General features: G+C 40.2%; 2 protein-coding genes across 3 annotated transcripts in view; both read right to left on the reverse strand.

Moving 5' to 3' along the window:
* Positions 1–8,600: 8,600 nt before the first annotated feature.
* VCPKMT (valosin containing protein lysine methyltransferase) lies at positions 8,601–16,904 on the reverse strand. Of its 2 annotated transcripts, XR_004347964.1 has the most exons (7): positions 16,092–16,904; positions 15,885–15,995; positions 15,636–15,708; positions 14,664–14,783; positions 13,593–13,697; positions 11,381–11,481; positions 8,601–8,612 (listed from the first exon to the last, which is right to left on the reverse strand). XR_004347964.1 is itself a non-coding variant. In XM_032618901.1 (6 exons), the coding sequence occupies exons 1-6, from the start codon at positions 16,355–16,357 to the stop codon at positions 11,467–11,469; spliced, it is 690 nt and encodes a 229-aa protein (XP_032474792.1). In that variant the 5' UTR covers positions 16,358–16,904; the 3' UTR covers positions 10,356–11,466. The 2 variants fall into 2 exon arrangements, 1 of the variants encoding a protein (XP_032474792.1); XM_032618901.1 differs by lacking the exon at positions 8,601–8,612 and having other exon boundaries at positions 10,356–11,481.
* Positions 16,905–16,991: 87 nt separating this feature from the next.
* SOS2 (SOS Ras/Rho guanine nucleotide exchange factor 2) overlaps positions 16,992–24,637 on the reverse strand; it is a 99,518-nt gene continuing 91,872 nt past the window's right edge. The window contains exons 22-23 of the mRNA XM_032618892.1: positions 19,715–19,824; positions 16,992–18,701 (exon numbers count right to left, since the gene is read on the reverse strand). Coding sequence (XP_032474783.1) covers positions 18,192–18,701; positions 19,715–19,824 — 620 coding nt within the window. The 3' untranslated portion in view covers positions 16,992–18,191. The remainder of the gene's footprint in view (positions 18,702–19,714; positions 19,825–24,637) is intronic.

A 24,637-nucleotide genomic window follows, 5' to 3' on the forward strand; every position in this document is an offset into this window, starting at 1 on the left:
TGAACACAAATGAGGAGAGATGGTGACTTTGTATGTCTGTTGTGATGAGAGAGTGAGGGGGACAACTGATAAGATCTGGCCCAAGATCGACTAGGGTGTGAAAAGAAGAAAGACTGAGAGACCAAGGGGAATTGATCCACAGTCTCTCTCCCCTCCCTTCTGTAGACCTTTGGCTAAGACCCCTGCTCATCAGAGATGAAGTAGATTCCCCTCTGTTTATTTTAGAATGGCACACACTTGGCTGAGAAGAGGGAAAACGGATCAAGCTCAAGCCTTTTGTCAGATGTAAGCACCAAACACAGTAACTCGTATCTCCACCCAGCTTTCAGGTCAACACTGGGCTCTCACATCCATTTTCCTGTTTGAGCATCCTAAGGACTCTGTGAGTGGGCAAAACAAATGTCACCACCACCATCCCCATCCCCATCTGACAGATGAAGAAACAAACTCAGACCCAGGGACCTGCCCGAGGACTCACAGCTAGTCAACAGCAGAGGCTGGAGTTCAGCCTTCACCCTGACTTCTATTGAGACCAGGACATCTCCACCAAACACTGCCGAGGCACATCTTTAATCAGGAGAGGGACAGGGTGACCTGAGGGGGTCTGCGTGGCCACTGTCCTAATACTTGGCCACCACAGTCAATACTTGGCATTGATTGTTTGGAAAGGTGGTAGCAAAACGCCCTGGGAACTCACAGCTGAGTCCAGTGAGTCGTGGGAGCTCTCCTGTGCTCGGAGAAGTGTTTCTGGGGAGATCTGCCATCTGGAGCCACTTTGTCCCCATCCCTACCAGGGGAGGCTGAGCAGGCCAGAGTCCTGGGCTCTTTATGGAAGCCCACTCTCCTTGCTAGGGTCCTCGTGGCAGGACAGCACGAACAATGCCATTCTTTTTGCTGAAGAATAACGGTCACATTTTTCAAGGCTACCTGGCAAGTTACACCTGTGCTCCAGAGACACTGGTAAGAAATATAAAGCCGTAGAATTCCTCCAGGCTTTTTTTTTTTTTTTAACATCTTTATTGGAGTATAATTGCTTTACGATGGTGTGTTGGTTTCTGCTGTATAACGAAGTGAATCAGCTATACGTATACATATATCCCCTATATCCCCTCTCTCTTGCGTCTCCCTCCCACCCTCCCTATCCCACCCCTCTAAGTGGTCACAAAGCACAGAGCTGATCTCCCTGTGCTATGCAGCTGCTTCCCACTAGCTATCTGTTTTACATTTGGTAATGTATATATATGTCCATGCCACTCTCTCACTTCGTCCCAGCTTACCTTTCCGCCTCCCCGTGTCCTCAAGTCCATTCTCTACGTCTGCGTCTTTATTCCTATCCTGCCCCTAGGTTCTTCGGGACCATTTTTTTTTTTTAGATTCCATATATATGTGTTAGCACACGGTATTTGTTTTTCTCTTTCAGGCTTTTATCAATTAATTACAAACCTACTTACAGCCTCCACCCTTGGACACACCATCATACTCTCTGCTCACATTTCACAGGCTTGGGCAGAGATCTTTATCTAAAGCAAAGCTCTGAATTGCTAAGTGGCAATATTAGCTATTAGCTTGGGTCTTATGCTAGCCCTGATCACATTAAGCATGATCACATAAGGTAGAACTTACATCAAATTTGACAGTCCCAAGCTCACCCATATGCAACGCCATTTAATCTGGTTTCCTATTGGTTGGTAATTTAATTCTGCTACAACTGCAGCCAATCATCTGTCAATCATCAAAGCTGCCTTTAAAATTAACCCAGGTCTCTATTGTGGGAATAATAAATGAATGGTTGTCTTATGTCTTTCATAAATTAGCCCTTATGAGAGTCAGGGATCATTCTGGAAACTTAAATTCATGTCTTTAGATTTTTTTTTTCTTGACTTGGTTTTAGGATGCTGTATAGTCACAACATAAGGACCTCAGGTATCCCATACAAGAAGTCACAGTTAATTTTAAAAACTACCCTACCGATTTATTTGGAATAACATGTGAGTATAAACTGTATTGACAGTTTCAAATCTGGTGATATTTAAAAAAAAAATTAGGTTCATGTCAATCTTTCCAAATACCTTGACGGCTCATGATGATTACATCTAAAGTTCAGTAAAATGTTTATTGCATGTAACATCTGCACCCCAGGGGTCTGCCTCCATTCCAGAGCCCTGCTCTAGCATATACTGGGAAGGGGAGGTTTTCTTTTGCATCACTCTCTGTGGCCCATGCAGCCCTGGGACCCTTCCTGGCCCTTCCAGCTCTGCCCTGTCCAGCTGCTGAGCTCTGCCGGGCCTTCCAGACCCATCTCCATGCAGAGGATGCTGCTCCCTTCCTGTGGGTAGCCCTGCAGGGAGAAGGTGGGGCAAGTATGTTTCTTACACTGGCCTCTTCACTTTCTGCCACCACATATAGGCTCGACCCAGGTATGAGACTCTCCTGAAAGCTGCGTAACTAAAGGGAATTAAAAGAGGTAAGAAATGAAAACTTCACACTAAATGTAGGCTTTCCCTGTAACCCATGAGAAGCAGCAAAGAAGTTTTTTAACCTTTCTTAGATGACGCTGCTGCTCCCACTCTTGCTTTCCAGATCTCAGACCTCACTTAATACGTGCTGTAATTCTCCCTCCACTTTTCAGGCAGCCCCCCTAACCACAGGGGTTACTCCTACCCCAGAATCCACTCTCTCTGAAGCAATTCATTTTCTCAACAATTCATTTTCTCAGTGCTAAGTAACAACCCCATGATGGGGATGGAGTGGGGGAGGCCTGAACATTTTCCGGGTGCAAAGGCAGTGGGTTTGCTCTTTTGTAACACAGTTAAACCACTCTCACAATGGGTTATTTTTTCACTTTTGCTTTCTGAGTAGTTTTATGACGTTTACTTCTGTAGTTTCATAGGTTAAGATTTCCACAGTATGATCAGCAACCAACACTATTCTAGGAAGCTTGTAAATCAGTTGCTAGGATGATTTAGCTGGTATTATGGACAAAATGAAGACTTAAAAAGCAGATCACTTCTTGGGAAAAGTAGTGGTTGAGACGGATCATAAGATAGGGGTAGGGTTTGAAAGGCAGAAAAGTTTGAAGGACCTACCAGTTAGGACCTGCTCCACGGCAGGGAAGAGAAACCCAACCTCAAACCAGCAGAACAAAGTTAACTAGGTTATACAACTGGGAGTCCAGGGGTGCAGGTGGCTTCTGGCACAGTTGGTTTCAGAGGCTCAAACTGAATCATCAGGACAGTGTTCTGATTTCTCTCTTTGCACCTAGGTTCTGATTTCGTCTGTGTTGATTTTTATTTTGGGGCAGCTCAAGTCTTACTTTTATCCTTAGCATTAGCTACCCTGGAAAAGAGGAAGTGCCTCTTACCCAGGAGGGCTCCGTGGGGTTAGTGTCGGTCATGTGACACCCACACCTAAACTGTGGTGGGGGACATGAGGCTGTTTGGCTGGGCTTGGTCATGGGGCAGGCAGAGGGGTCAGTGCAGTGGGCTCTCAGACAGACATTTAGTCTTCATCAGTCAGTTGGGAGAAGGTCTGATGGAGGACAGAAGTCACTGCTACAAATATCCACTACACAAAAAGATCATGCTTCTGTTTTAACAGAAGCAATGAAGCACACTGTGTACATCCAAAAAAGTCAGTTTTTGGTGAGAGAGAAAGAAGGAAGCAAAAGGAGCTACATTGAAGAGGGTATCAAATACCCCGCATGGGAGTTTCTACTTCACCTGGCAGCCTCTGGGGAGGTTTTTGAGCAGGACGTTGAACAGTTTGGAACTCCAAGTCAGGAGAGTGCTGGGGCACCATTGTTTGCACAGGTGTGTGGGGAGGTATGGCAAGTGGGAGACATTACAGGAGCATAAATTAGAGGTAATGAGGCCTGGCCTTAGGCGACAGCAGTAAAAAGAGGAAGACAGGACAAAAATACTGCTGGTTGGGCGAGCAGAGGAAGCTATCAGGCAGGCAGCTGAAGAGGTGAGGCCAGAGCTTAGGAGAGGGGTCAGAGTCAGAGGGCCAGAGAGTGGGAACCTACAATCGGCTTGCAGTTAGAATCCAGAGAATTGCAAGATCTCCCCTGTGACTTCTTACTCCCTTCCTGTGATGAAGGCAGAGTCTAAAGAGAGGGTGAAGAAGTCAGGTGGGAGTAAAGGTAAATGACAGGCATATGCTGCTATACTGGGAATCCCGCCTTTCTGACAATAGAGGCTTTTGTTCTTTCTGGCCCAGGCTATGTGTTGTTTACTTAGGATGACTTCTATCGCACCTCTAGTTTGCAAGAGATGATCAGTCTGAACTCTCAGAGCAAATAATTGAGGCTTAGGCTGGGGAGATGCCTTCTTCCCTACCCCTGTCCACATATATTATCTAGTTTAACTATCACCACAGTGCTGTCCAGTAGATGTCATTCTCACTTTACAGAGAGGGACACTAACATTCAGAGAAACTAACTTGCTCAAGGACGTACAGCTAGATTCGGTGGTAGTCAAGTGAGCCATTTTCTCCTTAGGAGAAAAACAGAATGTTCAAGCTTGGGTGCATAAAGGGAAGGTGAGTGGATTTAGAACAGATCTGGGGCTGTCTTCCAGAGCTAATTTGGAATTTTGTTCCTACCAGCCACACTAAGCCTCCACTGTTCTCTCTTCCTTGGAATCTAAGGTTAACAACCAGACACTTATTTCAGACAGAGAGTAACAGACTGAATGTGGGTGTCAGAGATATGCTGGAGAGTGAAAGGAGTTTTGAACGGCAAAATTTTTTTTTAAATCCTTGTGGCAAGATTTAGAAAGATGATAGCTATTTAAAAAGTACATCGTACCTATGTTCATAAATGTCACTGAAACCTAAAGGCATTCTCTGGTTAAACATTTATTATTTATGGGAGTGTGAAACTTGTTTTTCCTGTTTCTAAGTTTCAAGAAACCGGGCCTATGTTCAATGTCCATTACATGCCATGAGATTATTCTTTACACTCACTTGGAATGTAAATATCAAGCTTCTCCATCTAAGTTTTGGATAAAACGTGCTATTTATTTTGGTGCGCCCCAATATGCAACTGTACTGTGCATGCAGTACAGCAGGTTTTCAGGACACGTTCCTAAAAGAACAAGGTCAGGTACTGAATGTAGATACATGGGACTGTGTGTATTATATGCACATAACTCTGGCAATGATTTATCCAAAGCACCAATGAGCCAACACATGAACCTGGAACTCAGATTGTTAAATGCCTGGACTTCAGAAGATTAACAACTTGGAATAAAAGTTAACTTTTAAAAAATTACTCAAGAGTTTTTAAAAGCACTGACCCGTCAAGGGTTTAACAGACTGCCAGCGGTACTTCATTAGAGCTAATGACATGAAGGAAATCTGCTAAGGACTCAACATTTAACCCTGTAAGGACTGCATCTAGAACAGCTCTTTTTCAAAAGCCTTAATTTTGTTTTGCAAAGAAGAAATATCATTGTTTCTAACCTTGTGAATATTAAAGTGTGAACTTATCCTTCACCAAAGTAAGTGTATTACAGGTAAGCAATAGATGTTTCTAAAAATTAAGGCCAGCTATCTAGTGTTCGTGACAATCTTTTCCATCAATTGCAAACAAAAAGATCTTGAAAGTTTAATATAATGCAGTTAAGCACTTGTGCTATTTTACTCTGGCTGGCGGAGAAGCAGATGCAATTCACGGTTCTGACTCTCATTCTTATCTGTTGGTACAGACACAGTCAGCCTGAGGGATTAGTTAAACTAAGCTCCTGCAACCCATCGTGTATACTGATTACATGGTAAAAGACGGTTTATCCAGGAGGCAACTGCTACACAAGTACTTCATAGTCACCTTGCTCGTTTAGAATGAACACATCTGAACTCTGAAAGTAATTATGCAGATATATCAAGCCCCAGACTTAAGAAAAATGACCTGGTGCCACTTATCTACTACTTATCTGGTCTCAGTTTAATACAGATAAGAACCACAGAAGGAAAAATTCGCTAAGGGTCCAGGGTGGTGGAATCTTGGAGCTCCAGCCAGCAAGCCCAGGCTCCGTTATTTGGAAATGAAGATTTCCTCTGTTTTTGTTGGCCTCTGAATGCTCACGGCACTTGCTTTAAAACCATAAAAATGAACAGCAAACAAAGGTTTTCCTTCCACTATACCTTTTCCTTCTTTCTAAATTGCTTACTTGTTCAACTAACAGTACCGTGCAACAGTGTTCTCAGGCTCCTCCCACCCCAGGTGCCATTCCCACCATGATGAGGCAGTGATGTTCATAAAGGCTCTATACTCTAAAAAAAAGATGCCCAGGGCTTCCCTGCCGGCGCAGTGGTTGAGAGTCCGCCTGCCGATGCGGGGGACACGGGTTCGTGCCCCGGTCCGGGAAGATCCCACATGCTGCTGAGCGGGTGGGCCCGTGAGCCATGGCCGCTGAGCCTGCGCGTCCAGAGCCTGTGTTCCGCAACAGGAGAGGCCACAACAGTAAGAGGCCCGCGAACCGCAAAAAAAAAAAAGCCCAGATTTCACACTGCAACACAGACTTGCATTATTACATTTTCCCATCCCCTAATGTAAAGTAATTCCATCTCTAGTATAATCACAACATTTATTGAAGGCTTACTGTGTGCCAGATATTCCATGTATTAAACTGATTTAATCCCCATGGCAAACTATGAGGCAATTTATTATGATCCTCACCTCACATAGGAGGAAACTGAGGCACAGAGTCACAGAGCTAAGTAAATGGCAGAACTGGGATTTAAATCCAGATAATCTGGTATCAAGGCTTGTGCTGATAGTTTTCAGAATGCTTGTGAGAAAAACATTATCATAGAGATACTTTGCTCTAACATATTTTAAAACCTATTATTTGAAAACTATGTTATTAATAATGAATTACATAAAATGTATCTCACAGTTGATGGACTCACTAGATCTTTACCAGAACTTCAACACAAAAGGACCTAAGACAATGTCTTAAATGACCCCAAATACCTAACAGTTTTAACCTAACTGGTGAAAATGATTTCAGAATTTGTTTTCCTACCCAAAATCATTTAAAGTGAAAACTGTCTTTCCATTACCTGATTAATTTTCAGTAAAATTCTGTTGCCACAAACCTTTTCTAATTCAAATATAGCCTGAAGGTCTCTATGGTATGAAAACTGAATATTCTACTTCTAAAATGTTTATTATCAGTGAATCAAAAACTCTTTCAAATCCTGATGTTCCTTGAGGAAAAATTAAAACTGAAAGTCAAATATCAGTTATAGAACTGTGATATAGCCAAAGACAGAGCTTCAGTCTTTTGATGTAAAAGCTACTTACTACTCTAATGAAGAAGGTACACTGGTTTGAAAAACTAATTGAAATTAATTAGAAGTTTCAAGTACCTCAGATGTAAGATCACGCATTATATAAAAGGTACTTTCAAGGTGAATTTAATTTTTAGAACTTTGCAATGTCTGTCTCTCATGGAAGATACCACTAGCAGAGAAATGGTTTATGAATTGCAATGTATGCAGCTATATGAATGACAGTCAAAACTTCAAAAGGCATATCAAAATGCAATAAGAACATAAATCAAATACAATTTTATAAGAAAAAAATCCCTTTTCACTTACACTATTGTTAAGGCCTGAATGTTTGTACCCCCCCCCCCACTCTCCCATTCATATATTGAAACCTAGTCCCTCAGTGTGATGTTATTTGGAGGTAGGGCATTTGGGAGGCGAGTAGGTCAAGAGGGTGAAGCTCTCATAAGTGGGATTTGTGCCCTACAAAAGAGACCCCAGGGAGTTCCTTCTCCTTTCTGTCCTGTGAGGCTACAATGATACAGCTGCCTATGAGGAAGTTGGCAACTTGATCTTGCACTGCCCAGCCTCCCAGAACTGTGAGAAATAAATTTGTTGTTTATAAGCCACCCAGTCTATGGTATTTTGTTACAGCAGCCCAAACGAACTAAGACAACCACATAATATTCTGAAAGCAACTCATGATAGGTACATTTATTGTTTAAAATCTAACTTACTTCACCTTTAAAATGCAAGTGTGATTCCATTTCAAAATATTCTATTTTAACAACTTCCTATCTATAAACTGTTTAAAGACAAAGTCAAGCAATGCCATCTACAGGGAACCTTAGGAAAAACAGTCATATTTCTATGACCCATACTTTTCTTTAAATGAATGTCTGTAGTTTGAGTTAATACTGTATGTGACATCATTTAACAAGGAAACTAGGTATGCTGTGTAAAAAGCCGTACTAACAGTCATTCTGGATTATTAATACTTCTTAAAATAATTTTAAATAACCTAACTTCACTCCCAAATTCACCAAACATATGATCCGTGGACCTTTGGTAATGAACTGTAGAAGGTTAAGATTTAAAGCTATGTAACCTTAAAAGACTTCAAAGTTATAACTGATATATAGTCACTGGAGGCTACACCTGTAACGATTTTCTTTTCCCAGCTCTTGAATCCCCCCTTACTCTTGAGTAGCATCACCTTTACCCTCTCGGCCAGATTCTCTAAATTTTCAGATATTTAGTTTCTAAAACTCAGCCCTGTTTATTTTAAAACCTATTTCATAGAAAATGCCACATCGGATTCAAAGCTCTTTCCCTCCCTTTAAAGTATAGACCCACTTTAATCACAGATAGTTTTTATACTTCTCTTTCCTTTTCTTTGCTCTCTTCTTAGGAGGCAGATGCTAGAAGAGGTTTCTTTATTGCCGTAGTTCTCAATTTAGGCTAAACATAAAAACCATCCAGAGCCCTTCACCAAAAAATACCATGCCTCTGGTTTAACTGGACTGGGATGGGACCTGGACATGGTCTGCTTGCTTTTAGTTTTCCATGTACAGCTGGTTGGAGAAGCACCGCCTTACTGGGGGGTGGCTTTCTAATTGGCCATCACTGCACTGTGGTAAGCAGCTTATGTGTTTCATTGTGCACAGCGGTAACCCCCACTTGCCTGGAAGACCAGAGGCCCACTACTGAGCAGTTCCTCCTGGCCCTGGCAGTCCACTGAGATTTCAAAGTTGCCTATATTCTGGCTGACCCCCAGACAGTGGCACCACACCTCACTCACCTGCTGCATCACCTGCCTTTTAACCTCCCCATGTTGCTGCGGAAGTCCTCAGGCTGGCACGATCCATCTCTAATGCCTCTCTGCCTGACAGTCCCCACAGTGCCTCTCCAATTCCATTCCCATGCTCTGGGATTAAACAGATGCGTTCATCTGCTGAGTAAAGACAAACCAAACCAGGTGGAAAAGGTGCTGGTCTCCCCTTCTTGGAGGCATCCTGGGTCTTGAATTACTCCCTCAGGTCTCCCTCCTGTGGTTTCTGAGTACAGATGCACTCTGTTCCCTCCCTCATGAGAGCTCAAAGGACTAAATCCCTTTCCCCAACACTGCACTTCTCCAGAAGAAGACCGCTCCCAGGCCTCCCCAGGTGTCTGTGGGATGGTGGTTAGTGATAGCACGTGTTATCTGATCTGGCACCCCTCAGTAAGCCCTGCAGTGCTTACTGGTCCTCATCACCGTGGTTCTCTGATCCTAGAACGTGGGGATTGGCACCTTTTAACCTCTGCTTTGGCCTTATTCCAGAATCAGCTAATAAAACTCACTTGACTTTCTGTTACAAATTACTTAATTCTGTAGTCAGTACCATTAGGTTGGTTCCCCAGAAACAGATGACAATGAATGTATGCAAGTGACTTATTAAGGAGGTGATAAGTAAAGGAGTGGGAATAGGACATGAAAGAAGAGGAAGCACACACAAGCAAGGGTGTGATTCTGGCTAAGTTGCAAAGAGGCTGACTTCAGCCCTCCAGGAAGTTTTGGTGTATGGTCACCTGTCTGAGGTAAAGGAGCTGGGCTTTCATTACAGGACTGTCAAGGGCACTTCAGGCAAGACCCACAGCGACTCTTTTTAGAAGTACAGTGAAAATGGGAGGAGGGTGAAAGGCATCTGAGGAATCTGGATGGACTATTATTGCTGGTGAATGTTAAACTAATTTCTACCAAGTTCTATAATGTTATGAAACAAGCCAGAAAGTGGTCGTTTGTTCTAAGACTTCACTAGTAATACCTGGTATTATTTGCAACTAAAAAAGTATCATATACTTAGGTTACACTAACTGCTTAGTAAACTGCTTAATGAAATGCTAAGAGCAGTTTGAAAAAAAAAAAAAAAAAAGCAGAACAAACATTAAAGATTGAAGCAAGCCTGAAGGAAAGAACTGTTCTCTTGATGTCAATCTTTAATTTCTCTAGGGCTGCTTTTGCTCTTTCTGGAAACCAGTCACCGTCTTTAAATGTTCATTTTCTCAAAAGCTATTTCTGAAACATTCTCAAAGTCACAGGATCTCAAAAACAATGTTTATTTTAACATATACATTGTGCCACCTAGCACCAATGCCTGTAAGTACCAGAATTCCATCTGGTTACCATTACACTTTGGAACCATGCGACTGAAGTCCTGACAGATCAGTCTGTGAACAGATGATTCTCATGAGAACATAAAACAGAGACCACACAGAATCAAAATCATTTGATAAATGTATACAGAACTACATTTGTAGTCATTTAAATACTTTCCTCTGTTTCATATAAACAAGTTAACACCAGTGACTTTAGCCGCATTTTCCTGGAAGCTATACGTGAGGAAAAGTGCATGAGCCACATAAATGCAAGAGCCTGAAGCTGGACTTTTTATATTCACTCCATTCTCAAATAAACAATTTGGTAAAGATACCTTTTCCTCCCTCCCAGTCTCCCGATATCTTACTTTCATCTTTATCAACTGACTATGGTATAATCTACTATCTAACTCCCATAGTAAATTATACTGTAGTCAGTGTGGTGAAGGAAAAGCACAGAACTTGGCCACAAAACAGTATTTTCATTTTTTTTTTTAAAGTAAAAGAACACAAGTATTAAAGTTATCTTAAAAGCAATGAAGTGGAAGATACTTAACGATAAAAACCACTGCATAAATACATTAAAATAAAAACCTTCTTTTAAATTTATCTTGAAGACAAGCTAAAATTTATTGATTTGAATTTTAACATTATTAAATAGTAACTGATATCTCTCTTTAGAAACCGGATCAACTTATCTCTACTTTCCTGAAAATACGCCAAGTCAGCCATGCTACTTTCACTATTTTTGGCAGACTTTAGGCTAACCTCAGTACCTATTTTTATTTGAGAAGTGACTGAAACATGTTTCTTTTAAGCAGAACTTGATGCTGAGCTAAAAGTAAACTAAGTTGGATTTCAGACCCAATGGCAGGTAGGCAGTCAGTCAATCATTTTTTGTACTGCAGGCAGCCCGTGGTGGTTGTCTATATATCGGATCCCTAAGGACATGCTGGAAAAATCTGTGAACACAATCTTCCCATGCTGTATTCACATGCTCCATTCACAATGTTAGCTTACCCACGTTGTTAGAGGCTTGGGTAAGATGACTAGATTTCACGACGGAAATTTCTATAAGAAAAAAATGGAAACCTTAAAACACTGATTTCTTAACATAAATTAAGTATTTACCGGGTACTTAATACTAGGTAATATTCCTAGTAATGGCTAATGCAATTCAAATGAACAGCCATTCATAATGTTTAGAGATGGTCTTTGCTGATGCCTGAAGTACAAGCAACCAAAGAAAAAACAGATACATTGGACATCATCAAAATTAAAAACCTCTGTGCCTCAAAGGACACACTATCAAGAAAACGAAAGGACAACCCACAGAATGGGAGAAAGTATTTGGAAGTCATATATCTGGCAAGGGTCTAGTATCCAGGATATATAAAGAATGTTTACAACCCAACAGTGAAAAGTCAACTCAATTTTGAAATAGGCAAAGGATTTCTGTAAGGATGTACAAAAGGTCAGTAAAAAAAAGATACTCAACATCATTAGTCATTAGGGAAATAAAACCCACTTCATACCTACTAAGATGACTACAATAAAAAAGATGGACAACAATAAGTATTAGTGAGGATGTGGAGAAACTGCGACCTGCAGACATTGCTGGTGAGAAAGGAAAATGGTATAGTAGCTTTGGAACAGTTTGGGAAGTCCTCAAAAAGTTAAATGTAGAGTTTCTGTATGACCTAGCAATTCTACTCTGGGTATACATACACTGGAGAGATTTGAAACATGTGCCACACAAAAACTCTTACATGAATATTCACAGCATTATTCCCTAGAGCCAAAAAGTGGAAACAACAGAAATGCCCATCAACTGATGAATGGATGGGTAAGATGTGGTAATATCTATACAAAGGAATATTATTCAACTATAAAACATGGATGCACCTTGAAAACACTGCAGAATGAAAGAAGCCCGACACAGGAAGCCACATAATGTGTGATTCCATCTGTATGAAATGTTCAGAACAGGCAAATCCACAGAGATACAGACTGGTGGTTGTCAGGGGCTGGGGGAGGCAGGATAAAGAAGTAATTGCTAACAGGTATGGGGTTTCTTTCTGGGGTGATGAAAATGTTTAAAAAGTGGTGATGGTTGTCCAATTCTGTGAATATACTAAAAATTGCTGAAGTGTAAACTCTAAAAGGGTAAACTTTATAGTATGTAAGTTATATCAAGTTAAAGAAACAAATGATTCTCTGAAGAAAAAAAAGCCTTCATATTTAGGAAACACAAAATCTTTAGGCCTCAAAAAAAAAAAACTACTTTTAAAACTATACAACAGCTTCAGCTAAAACTGGATCCCTTAAGGCACAAAACATTTTAAATTTGTCTTTTTGTCTCTAGCGCCATGCCACATAATAATTGATCTGAATTACTAATCCTACAGCTCTTCTTTCCTTACAGTCTCAACACCTAGTCTTGACTCCGAAAATTACACATTATTTGCTTTTGGCAAGAATTCACATAATCAGAAAACTTCATCACAAATTCAAAGGAAAGATAATAGAAACAAATGGAACTAAGTAAATTTAGCACTCTCAATTCATAAAACTCATCTTGCCCCTGCCTTATACCAGTCACATATATAGAAGGTGCTGGAGGACAAAAATGGATGAGATACAATTCTTCTTTTCTACAGGTTCAAATTCTAGGCATCGGAGAGGCAACGTGCATAAAATGTAATTAGTATAACAGGCAAAGGAAGCAACCAAAAAGGGGAACATATATAAATTCTACTTAACTGAATGCATTTTTCTTTATTGGACAGATCTACCTTTTTATAGTTTACTTGGACCATTAAAAAACATATGAATGGTTGGAGAGAGTTCACGAAGGACAGAACTGGCATTTTAAAACCTCTAACAGATAACAGAAATTTATAAAGAGTTAAGTTCCTTGTCTGAGATAATGCCCAATAATAAAGCTATATAATTTACAGCTAGAAAAGACCCTTACAAAAGAAGCCTGCCTTATTTTAGAGGAAAAACCTGAGGCCAGGTAGGTTAGGCAATCTTAACACTGAGAGTTAGTGCCCGAGTCCAGTGAATCATCAAAGCTGTTTCCCCACTTGAAAATTAACATCTACATCACACACAAGCTCAGAGACAGTGTCCAGCTAATGAAATTGCTTCAGAGGATGAAAAGCCAAATACATATTTACCGATTTTTTCTTTCTGATGTATAAAATGTGAATATCTTCACTTCGATATTCTTCATCATGTTTTTCCAAAGGAATTTTTTCAAAGTCAAAGTCTAGTTGAAGAAGCTATAAATTTAAAAAAGATATACTTTATAGTTAATAATATGAACTATCTTGTGGTGACAGAAATCAGAATGGTGGTTACCTCTGGAGTACTGACTGGGGAGGGGCACATGAAGAACTCAGCTAACCACTTGATACATGTGCATTTTACATGTTTTAACTCAACTGAAATTGATTAATAAAATAAAATTTTCAATTATACATTATTTCAGAAGTTTATTAACATTCTTCATATTCAAGAAAAACATAAAATTTAAAAAAACATCTCATCATATATCTGAGGCAGAGTCATGAAGAGTCACTTTACCCAAAGTAACCCTTTCAGAGGATAAAACTGCAAGGCTATACAGATGGACGCTTATGAGTCACTTGTAATGTGGTGGATTTTTGCCCATAAAAAGGGCTTGGGTGACCACTGGAGGAAGATGGGTGAAAGATAAACGGGATTCTATGTACTACTTCCGCAACTTCCTGTGGGTCTTTAATTCTTTCAAAAGAAAAAAAAAAAATCTCGAAATAGGTAGGATACACTGGTCAAAGCTATCATAAAAATACAGTGGAAAACACTAAAATAAAAAGATACCACATGTCATGTTTCTATGATGTCATCTCCAAAAATAATATACACATCATTAACATGTTCCTAAAAGCCAGCAACATGTTTCATAAAGAAACGCTGAAAACTTTCTCAGGAAAGACAAGGGTGTCACATTATTATTTTACATTGTTTTACAGATCGACAAGTTAGAAAAGAAAAATAAATAACCAGAAAAGATTAAAAAGGCGGTGGGGAGGGAGGCTGGCGGTTATTAGAATGGTGTGCTATGAAGGATCTTGATCCTCTCCTTGGGTTCATACAAGCAGAATGTTTTCCCTACTCAAAATTACCACAATACACTTTAACACAAAGTCACATATAGCCTCTCTGAAGGGTAATCACTACAAAGGTAGATCTAGTAGAGTACTCACCTCAAAATATTTTTTCTCGATTTCTGGATTTTTTCCCATTGTTCGTTGTTCATAACAACATATAATACAAGTCTCAGATCCACTGAGATCTTTTAGGGTTTTCAACAGTGGCTCCAAAGACTGTTCAAAAAGGAATATGATTTTTATGACTTTTAAAAATTTATGTTTACTATAAAAGGGAGTAGGGGAGGTGGGGGGGTAATTATAATTTCCCTACAATTCATCCAGCTTTGAATCAATCCAAACAAGTAAACGTAGCTACAGCTCTGTAACTGATGATTAGTAAACTCTTCTTAACTAATCAACCATCATATTAATTTCAGTTTCCAGAGAAGGGATTCAAGTGATTGCATTTTGGAGTCCCCATGGGTAAACAAATGAAATTGACTGCACTCTTAAAATTTAATTTAATCTGATTTAACTTGGGATTTAAACAATCAACAATTTACCTACAAAAGCAAGTCCAACCCTAACTAGAACATAAGTTGGTTCAATGCTCATTATTGAAAAAAATGAGTGATGCTCACAACACTACACAAACTGATATTCTAAAAAAAACATTATATAAATATAATAAATCTTGCCACAGAACAATGAATTCTTTACGATGCAACTTAATTATTAATGTCATGATTAACACATTCACTAGGACTAAAAAAAAAAAAAAAAGAAGAAGAAATCTTAGTCTTTTACAGGAGATCCAAATGGCAAAATCCTTTAAAAATTTTACAGACACCTCTCGCAAAATGCACATAACACTTCTCTCAATATGCTTCATGGGCCTCTATGTTAATCATGAGTGTATATATATGTAGTTCCTGGTGACCTTTATTTTCTCTTTACTGTGTCATCAATTATGGAACAAATATCCTGCATTCAGAGATGTTAAAATGCGAAGAAATGCGTGCTTTAGAATCCACCAAATACGGTTTAAATCTTCTAAAGGAAGAGCCTTCACTATTAAATACTCACCTCTTCATAGTATATGCAGTCGGCCATCAGGATGTAGTCTGGAGGAGAAGGAAAGTCTTCTATTTCTTCCCCCCTTAAAAATGTCAACCAATATTTTAAACTGTTGTTTCACTAATTTAAAATATTCCTGTTTTACCTGTTTTACAAACAAGACCCAGAAAGTCCCCTTCGTATTAACCATGCTTTTAGTGTAACACAATTTAAAGCAAACTACAGTTATCTTAAAACGAGCTGAAAGGCCATACAAACCATTTCAGTACCTTGGCTTGAACAGAACCAGTGACAAGATGCTTGTTCATATTAATATTCATCTTCAGCAAGTCTTGCAATTCCTCTAGGTCGGTGACTATGACATCTGCCCTATAAAATAACGGTGACTGAGGTGTAGGCACAAGGATGGGAAGCCAGTAACCGGGGTTTCCCGAAAAGCGGCGTCCCCTCCCGCCAAGCTCTTACCCGAGGGTAGCAGCCATGAGCCCCACGGCCCCGGTGCCAGAGCCCAGCTCCAGCACCGACCGCCGGCTCAGCGCGTGGGCCCCATCGCCGGAAAACCCGGGCGTTTCCAGGTATTTAGAAAGGACGATGGCAGCGTCCCAAACAACGCAACCCACGCCGCCGGAGCCGTACTGCTGTAGTCGTAACACCGTGCCATCTCGCTTCTCCAAAACTCGCACAAAGTTCCGCAGTTGCTCCTCCCCGGAGGACTCCAGGGGAGCCGCCATCGCCGCCCGGCAACACTGAGTGTCGAGCGCAGTGACGTCACACCCACAAGACCGCCCCGGGCCCCGCCTTACAAGGGGCCCGGCGCCTCCAGGAGGCGGAGTTGGCGCCACTGCGCGTGCGCGAAGGCACAAAGACCGGAAGGCGGCGTTCCACCGGCGCGGCGCAGCCGCAGGCCAAGGCTTACCCTGCGCGCGGAACCGCCTCGTTCTCCCCTAAATTACAAGTCTGCCTCGACGAACGGGCAGTTAAAATTACTTTTCCGGACAAAGCCAACCTGAGTGTTTTTATCTAGTTGGAGGTTGATTCACACTGTTTTTTTTGTTTTTATTACTGGCCTTAAATCAAGGCAGCTTCCAAGATCCTACCAAGGATGGCTATAATCCTGCTTACAGAGAATTCCTAACATGCTCCTAATTTTTCTTCAGAATGCGTAAAAATGGTTGCAAGAAGCTTGTGACTGCGTTTAACGCTGAAGAAAAAGTTATCCCTCTGAAGTTTACATCACTTAAATTCTTTGGGATTATGGAACTTAAATTGCACAAATTATTGAAAATGTGTGTATATATTACTTCTACAGAACTCAACAATCTTACCCCCTTGTTCCTTATAATGAAAACACATATTTTAAACGTCTTTTAAAAATTAAGACTGGGGTGATTTATTAATCTTGTTAGGAACTCTGATACAAAGCACAGTAAAAGGCCACAGACCAGTAAATAAACAATGTGGCTTTTGGCTACTTTACAACTGCTGCTATGGCATTAAGAGGAAAACACGCTTTTTCATCACTTAGAACGAAGGAGTACAAATGGCAAATAAAAGTTTTAATCACGTCTCTGATTAAAAAGTTTAATAAAGCTCTAAATGTCTGCTGGTTTAAATATTACCAATCTAAAAAAATACTTTAAAAATTTTTAGTTAACACGAGATTTATAGAGAAAGTTACTTGGTTTTGAAGGCAATGCAGTTGGTTCCTATGCCATAAGAAACTTATCCTCCAGCTTTATGAATTAGTAAAGTAGCAGACTGTATTATAGGCCTTGAGTCACATAAATTTATATAGGTTATTAGCATTATCTTTAAATGTACAATATAAACAAAACTGTACATGTATGGCATATTAACTTTGTTTTCCAAAATAATAGGCAACTCGTTAGCTAAAGACACCATAGTCTCCAAAAACAAAAAGGCACATCTGTATAAGATATATGCCCTTTTTTCCTCTATGATTGGGTTAGGTAGTCTGTTTACATTTCGACAAAACAATAAACAGTGCATTCTATTATTTTCATTCTATTTTTCACTTTTGTCTTCAGCAGCAAATTCTGGCTTTTAAGACATGGCATTAAAGAGTTTTAGAACAGTGGGTGTTATTCACGATCTTCCTAAATGTAAAAACTAGAAGATGGTCAAAGAGGCTTAAAACTCAGTATCACCACACACCCCCTATATGTGTATAAATTCACTGCCTTAAAAAGTCATCTGTTACTCAAATTTGAAAAATTCCACAAATGCACTATCCCCCTTCAGTGCAATCAATGTCACTTTAAACCATATTTTAGCAGAGTCTACAGTGCAAATATAAATTCTTTATACTGGCCTTTGGGCAGCACTGAGGATCCAAGACAAGGCAATGCTACTGATCACCTGAGGATAATGGTAAAGGACTTCTGTATTTTTATTTTTCCAATTTTTAAAAGCTTATTTGATCAGTAGCATTTTTGTAAGAGCATTATTTTTAAAAAGTACTAAAATACTATGCCTTTTTTGAATAAATTAAAAAAAAAACTTTACAAATACCATTCCAGTGTCAATGACTACATATGGCTAGGGTCATTGAGGAGTTTCTGCATTTTCTAGCAAAGGCAGTCTATACAATGGGGGGTGCGAAAGCTCCCGTTTGTAAGTCTTTGGTGGCAGTTTTGGTAGGTGAGGGCTTGAATTCTGCCTTGGTGGAACAGGGGGAGCTTGAGGATGAGCAAGATTATTCTGACTAGAACTGAGCACGTAGCATCGACGTGGTACCCTTGGAGAGGGTGTGCTAGGAGGAGTGTTTGGAGAATTTGGACACGTACTAACGTCTCTGAACCAGTCTGGATCTCTGTGAAGATGTCCCAGTGGAGGTGGCTGAAGAGTAAACGGACAGTTTATAAAGTGTTCTGGAGGCCGAAGGGGAACTGGTGGAGGGGTATCAGGAAGAGGATCTCTCGGCGGCGGCGGTGGTGGACTATGCAGAGGCCCGTCAAATGCACCAGAAGGAGCAGGAACTCTGGGTTTTACCTTTGGAGGAGGAGGCTGTCTTGGTGGAATAGCAGGGGGGTCATCATCAGATTTCATAGTTCCCTCAAAAACAAAAAGATTAAATTATACCTCTGTTCTCCTGAAAAATCTGTAAGAAAAAGTTTTAAAAAGACTAAAGAATTCTTATGTGTTAAGTTAAATCCAGAGCCTCAAAACAGGTTAATCTGGTTAAATGATCAGATTTATGAGTAAATGACTCCCAGTTTCACTCAGGGCCCAGTTTAATATTTTGATATATGAGATGTTTTAATTGAAATCTTATAAAGCCTCAGATTATCTTGCTTTATATATACAGTTTATAAATATATGGTTTTATTTATAATAATGGGCAAGTGAGTAAAAACAATATATAGCTTTGTAAACATGAAAGGACACGAAAGGACAAGAGGACTTAATATCCAGCTTCTGCTTTTTGGCCATTTACTTCTACTATCCCCAGTGAGGCTCAGTGATGGTTCTCAAAGTGTGATCCAGGGATCAGCAACATCAACACTAGTAGGGAACTCATTAGAAATGCAAATTCGTGGGCCCCACCCCAGACCTACTGAATCAGAAACTCTGGCCATCTGGTTTTAACAAGCCTTCCAGGTGCTTCTGATGCAACCTAAAGTTTGAGAAGCACCAGTTGAAAGTTTGGAGAATGGTTTGAATACTACAGTTCTTTCCATCTCCACCAGAAATAAAAGTACTTCTTCTGAGCATCTGTGAATCTGCCCAGCCTCTTTTTTTAGAAAAATTATTATGAGGATTAAACAATTATTTAAAGTATTTTTCTAAATAAAACAACCTAAATATTTAAAAGCCATAGTGGGTGACCAAATTGTAACTGACAGAGTCTTTATAAGAACAAGCACTATTTTGAAGATTCACAACTTTGAATAAGTTGAGGCAAACCTAAGTCCTGTTGACTACCTTGGAATTTGATTTTTTGTTTTTGTTTTTTGGCCACAAGGCGCGGCATGCAGGATCTATAGTTCCCTAACCAAGGATGGAACCTGTGCCCCTGCAGTGGAAGCCCGCAGCTAACCTTACTGGACCACCACGGAATTCCTTACCTTGGAATTTGAAGCATCATGATCAAATTTTTTTCGAGGAGGAAGTGGAGGAGGAATCAGTGGCTCTTCACTTAGTTTATGTAAACTACCACACGAACTAAAGAAAGACTCTGGGGGTAAAAAAGATTAGTTTAACCACAAGTCACAATGCAATCATAAGACAAAACTTTACTTCAATCTGTGATCACCTCTGCTATGGTATCTGTCAGACTGTACTGTAGCTGACTGTTGGTTTAGCTATCCTCTCCATTAAGGTGTAAGCTTTTTGAGGGCAGTGTGTATTTATTTTCATATCCGTAGCATGTAACACAGTGGTAGTGCCTGGCACATACTAGGTACTACTGCTAAATGAAAATATACTATTCAATTAAGATTAATAAGGAGATTCTGCTCCCTGAAAAGCCTTTTGTTTGTATAAACTGTACTAACTTCCAGAGAAAGATCATCCATAAACAGAGACCATGCTTTTTTTTTTCCCAAAGTGAACATTATTTTTACTTAAGTTATTTTAACATCATGTTAACTTACATAAACATGCAGTGTAGATGACTGGTTTTAGACAACAGTCAAAAATTAAATCCTTAGCTAATCAACAGTATTCTCAGTGTAAAATACCATGCGTTTTCTGAAGCAGCTATTATTGGATACATTTCTACACAAGTAATAAAACCTCCATATAGGAGACCATAGGGTAGGGTTGTATCATAGGACTCTTCTATTTGCAAGTCTTTCATTGATAATGGAAACATTACACAACTGCATTAAAGGAAATTTACAAAATAATAAAGTATTAGAGGAAAAATTACCCCAAACATGCCAACCAGACATAGAATAAGAACGATTTTCATGTTCACTTCTTCTGTCTTTTTCATATGGTTAAAAAAATACCTGTAATTATGGACCAACTCCCTATTTTAATATCTCCACACACAGTTGGTGTAAAGATAGTGATCATAGCTTGTTTATCATTATACTGAGATTGGGTTTATAGGAGCTAGTTGGGAAAGAAGTTGGTGAGTTTAATTTTAAACACACTGAATTTGTGTGAACTGCTTATGGGACATCCAAGTAAAGATGTCACTCATTACTCCATGTCAAAAATTGCTGTCCTGATCACGTGATTCTGCAGTCACCTCAGAGTATCTTGATGGCTCACCGTGCCAGTAGCAGAAACAAAAAGTATGCCTATGGGGTGTTGGCAGATGGTGTGAGGAGGTTAGGTAGGGCAGTACCTGCTGTGAATATGTTCCTTTTGCTTGCCCAGCAAACTCTGCCCTGTCTTTGTCTCTTGGTGATGATGAATCCATCCCATATGGTTTAGTCAGCCAATTCTGCCCAGGGCACCCCAATTCCAGTCAAGAAGTAGACAATGGACTCACTTTCTTAATTTGATCAGATTTTTATCTGACTCTCTTTTATGCATACAGCTGTGTGCTTCAGTGAAAGCTGATCTTACCCTTAGCTCCAGAGGAGGGGCCTGATTAGACCATTCCCTCAGCCAGAGTAACTGGTTGTCGACACATGAACTAATTCAGACTACTGAAATTTGAAAGGAGGTTTGCAAGAGGCTACTGAAAAGGAAGTTCCTTGCTCTTTTGGAAAAGCAGTCTGTCAGTCTTTCTCTGTACCTCTCTTTCTCACTTGACTGAACAAGGAAGCACATAACCAATACTCCTGCCACCACTCTCATGACCTTGAGGAAAAACAGCCTCAGATAAAGCTGATTATCTGGACAAAACAACCAAGAGTCAAAAAGAAATCTGGTCCTTAATAACATCATTAAAGTTATCATTAATAACTGAATCAACCAGCCTAAAGCAGCCTTCCTCCAGACTTCCAGCTATCTGAGTCAGAATGCTTTCTTACTGCTTAAGGCAAACTTAGTTGAGTCTTCTCTTCCTTACAGAAACACACACGCTCATGGAAGCAGAAAACACCTTAATGATAATGGGATAGCTGTGAGAGTTTCTGAGTCTGACTCTACAGTCAGCCCACTTAACCACTTAAATGCAGAATGTTTCTCCATAGGAGGCACTCAGTAACCCTTGTTGAAGTGTGAAGTTCCACTTCAATTTTATTTTCTATTAAGAGCACTTCTCCACAAGATTATACAGGTTTTGTGAGCATTTTAAATAACCTTAGTATTCCAAACCAGTGAATGTAGGATAATTTACTTAACAATTTCTGTAATGTTAGCTAGCTATGTAAGTTACTTCCAATTTTTTATCATTCACTCATCCATCCACTCAACAAGTATTTTTATTGTGCATCTGCTATAGTGCCAGCACTCTTCTAGGCACTAGTGATACAGCAGTGAACAGGAAGCAAAAACTCATGTCCTTCTGGAGCTTATGTTCTAGGTTGATAAGAGAGAATAAACATGATAATTAAGTAAAAGTATAATGGCTATAAGTTAAAAGAAGAAATATTAGGTAGGGAAGGGGGAGCAATTTAAAAGAGGGTGATCAGGGAAGGCCTCACTCAGGTAACACCAAGCAAAAGCCTGAAGGAGGCAAGGGAGCATGCCATGAGGCCAGAAGGGTGAAGAGCACTCTAAGCGAAGGGAAGAGCAAGAGCAGAAGTCCTGATGTGGGAATTTGTCCATTTTGTTCAGGAGGCACAGTAGCTGGAGCAGAGTAAACAACAGAAGAGAAGAGTAGCTGATGACGTCTGATAGATCAAAGAAGGCCAAACTGCATAGGACCTTATGGGTCCTTTTGAAGGAGCTTTGGCTGTTACTCTAAGATGGAAAGCCACTGGCTTTAAGTACAGGTGAGAAGAGTCTAACCTACATGCTAAAAGGACCTAGTTGCTGTATTGAAAACAGACTAAAGTGTGGAAGGTGGGAAGTTAGGATGCTACTATAATAAACCAGGTAAGTGATGGTGGTCGCTTGGACCAAGGTGGCAGCAGTAAAGAAATGGTTAGATCCTGGATATATTTTGAAAGTAAATAAGACCTGTTGATGGATCACATTTGGGGTATGAGAAAAAGAAAGAAGTAATGATAACTCTAATATTTTCAGCCTCAGCAATTAGACAAATGTGGTTATAACTGAGAAGAGGCGGCGACGGGAAGAACAACTTTAGAGGAGATGATATCCAAATAGAGACGTCGAACAGGTCACTGAATACATGAGCCTAAAGGTCAAGAGACAGGTTCTGGGCAGAGAAAAAAAATGGGGAATTATCATCATATAGATGATATAACAGTGAATGAGACACCAAGTGAGTGAGAAGAAAAGAGAGTCAGAGACTTAGGGCCTTCCAATGTTAATAGGTTGGGAAAATGAAGAGAAACCAGCAAGAGAGACTAAGGAGCTAAAAGTAAAGTAGAAAAACCACGGAAGCAGGATGAACAATGTGATCTTCATGTACGTGACTTCTTCACAAAAATTTTTTGGTATTCGGTATTAATGAAGGCAGAGACTTTGTCTTTCTAGTTTGCTGTTGAATCCTTAGTACTTGGCAGAGTAGCTGGTACCAAGTACTCAATTCTCTACTGAATGAATAACCAAAGGTGTGAACATTTTTTTGGTTTGATATGTTGTTCTCAGATTTCTTTCCAAAAGGATCATACTAATATATCAATTTACAAGGGATAAGTAATATATGAGTACCTTTTAACATAGGCTTGCTCATACTTTGATGTAAACTGTCTATTCATGCCCATTGTTAATGCAGTCTTGCTGTTTTTCCCATTGTATGTGAGCACTTTTCATACTTTTCTTTCTTTCAGGATTTTAAGATGTTCAGAATTTTATGCAGTTATTCTCAATATTTTCTATTAAAATTCAAAACATGATTTTCTTTATCATATGGAAAATGTATTTTACTACCACCCAGAATAATGTCTAGAATTCCTGGTTCTCAAATGGCATAGTGTTATGGGTTGAACTGTGTCCCCCCCACAGAAGTTATGTTGAAGCCCTAACCCCAGCACCTATGAATGTGACCGTATTTGTAAATATAGTCTTTACAGATATGTAATCAAGTTAGGATGAAAGTGAGCCCGAATTCTGTATGACTGGTGTCTTTATAAAAACAGGAGATGAGGGCTTCCCTGGTGGCGCAGTGGTTGGGAGTCTGCCTGCCAATGCAGGGGACGCGGGTTCATGCCCTGGTCCGGGAGGGTCCCGCGTGCCACGGAGCGGCTGGGCCCGTGGGCCGTGGGCGCTGGGCCTGCGCATCCAGAGCCTGTGCTCCGCAGCGGGAGAGGCCGCAGTGGTGAGAGGCCCACGTACCACAAAAAAAAACACCAAAAAACAAAAAACAAACAGGAGATGAGAAAATGAGATACAAGGAGAAGATGGCCATGTGACAACAGAGGCAGAGATTAAAGTGATGTATCTACCAACCAAAGGATGCCAAGGATTGCCAGCAAATGCCAGAAGAGGTAAGGAAAGATTCTCCCGTACAGGTTTCAGAGGGAGCACAGCCCTGCCACCCTGATTTTCAGACTTCTAGCCTCCAGAACTGGACCTTAAGCCACTCAGTTTGTGGCACTTTGTTACAGAAGCACTAGAAACTAATATATGTAGTAAATACATTTCCACTGCTGAACAACCAGGAAAATAAGAAACATGCACAAACTTCAATGAAGCCAGGAAACATATGGATCCTGAAGCTTCAATGCATCAAGGTGGACTACAATGTACATGAAGGAGACAAATGGAGGAAGATGAAACCCAAATGTCTATAGTGGATGGGACTGACAAACAGCAGCAGATTTGCCCCCAGAGAACCAAAGGAGGGATCAGGAATTAAAGGCACTTGGTATAATGGAAGGCATGGACGTGAAAATAGAAGATATGATTACATCTATACAAGGGCCAGTGAGAACCCCCAAATCCTATTCTCCACTTAGTGAGGCCAGGCAATTACCACATTCCCACCACTGCAGGAGACTGAGGGTTTTTATTCT

The sequence above is a fragment of the Phocoena sinus genome, chromosome 2 (genome assembly GCF_008692025.1).
Source record: "Phocoena sinus isolate mPhoSin1 chromosome 2, mPhoSin1.pri, whole genome shotgun sequence".
NCBI lineage: Eukaryota > Metazoa > Chordata > Mammalia > Artiodactyla > Phocoenidae > Phocoena > Phocoena sinus.

Bases quoted from the DNA above. Each gene is read 5' to 3' on its own strand.
- VCPKMT (XM_032618901.1), bottom strand. From the start codon at position 16,357: ATGGCGGCTCCCCTGGAGTCCTCCGGGGAGGAGCAACTGCGGAACTTT. The intron at 15,996-16,091 runs GTAAGAGCTTGG...GTTATTTTATAG, and splicing joins CTCATGGCTGCTACCCTCGG to GGCAGATGTCATAGTCACCG. The intron at 14,784-15,635 runs GTGAGTATTTAA...CTTTTTGAACAG, and splicing joins ACTGCATATACTATGAAGAG to TCTTTGGAGCCACTGTTGAA.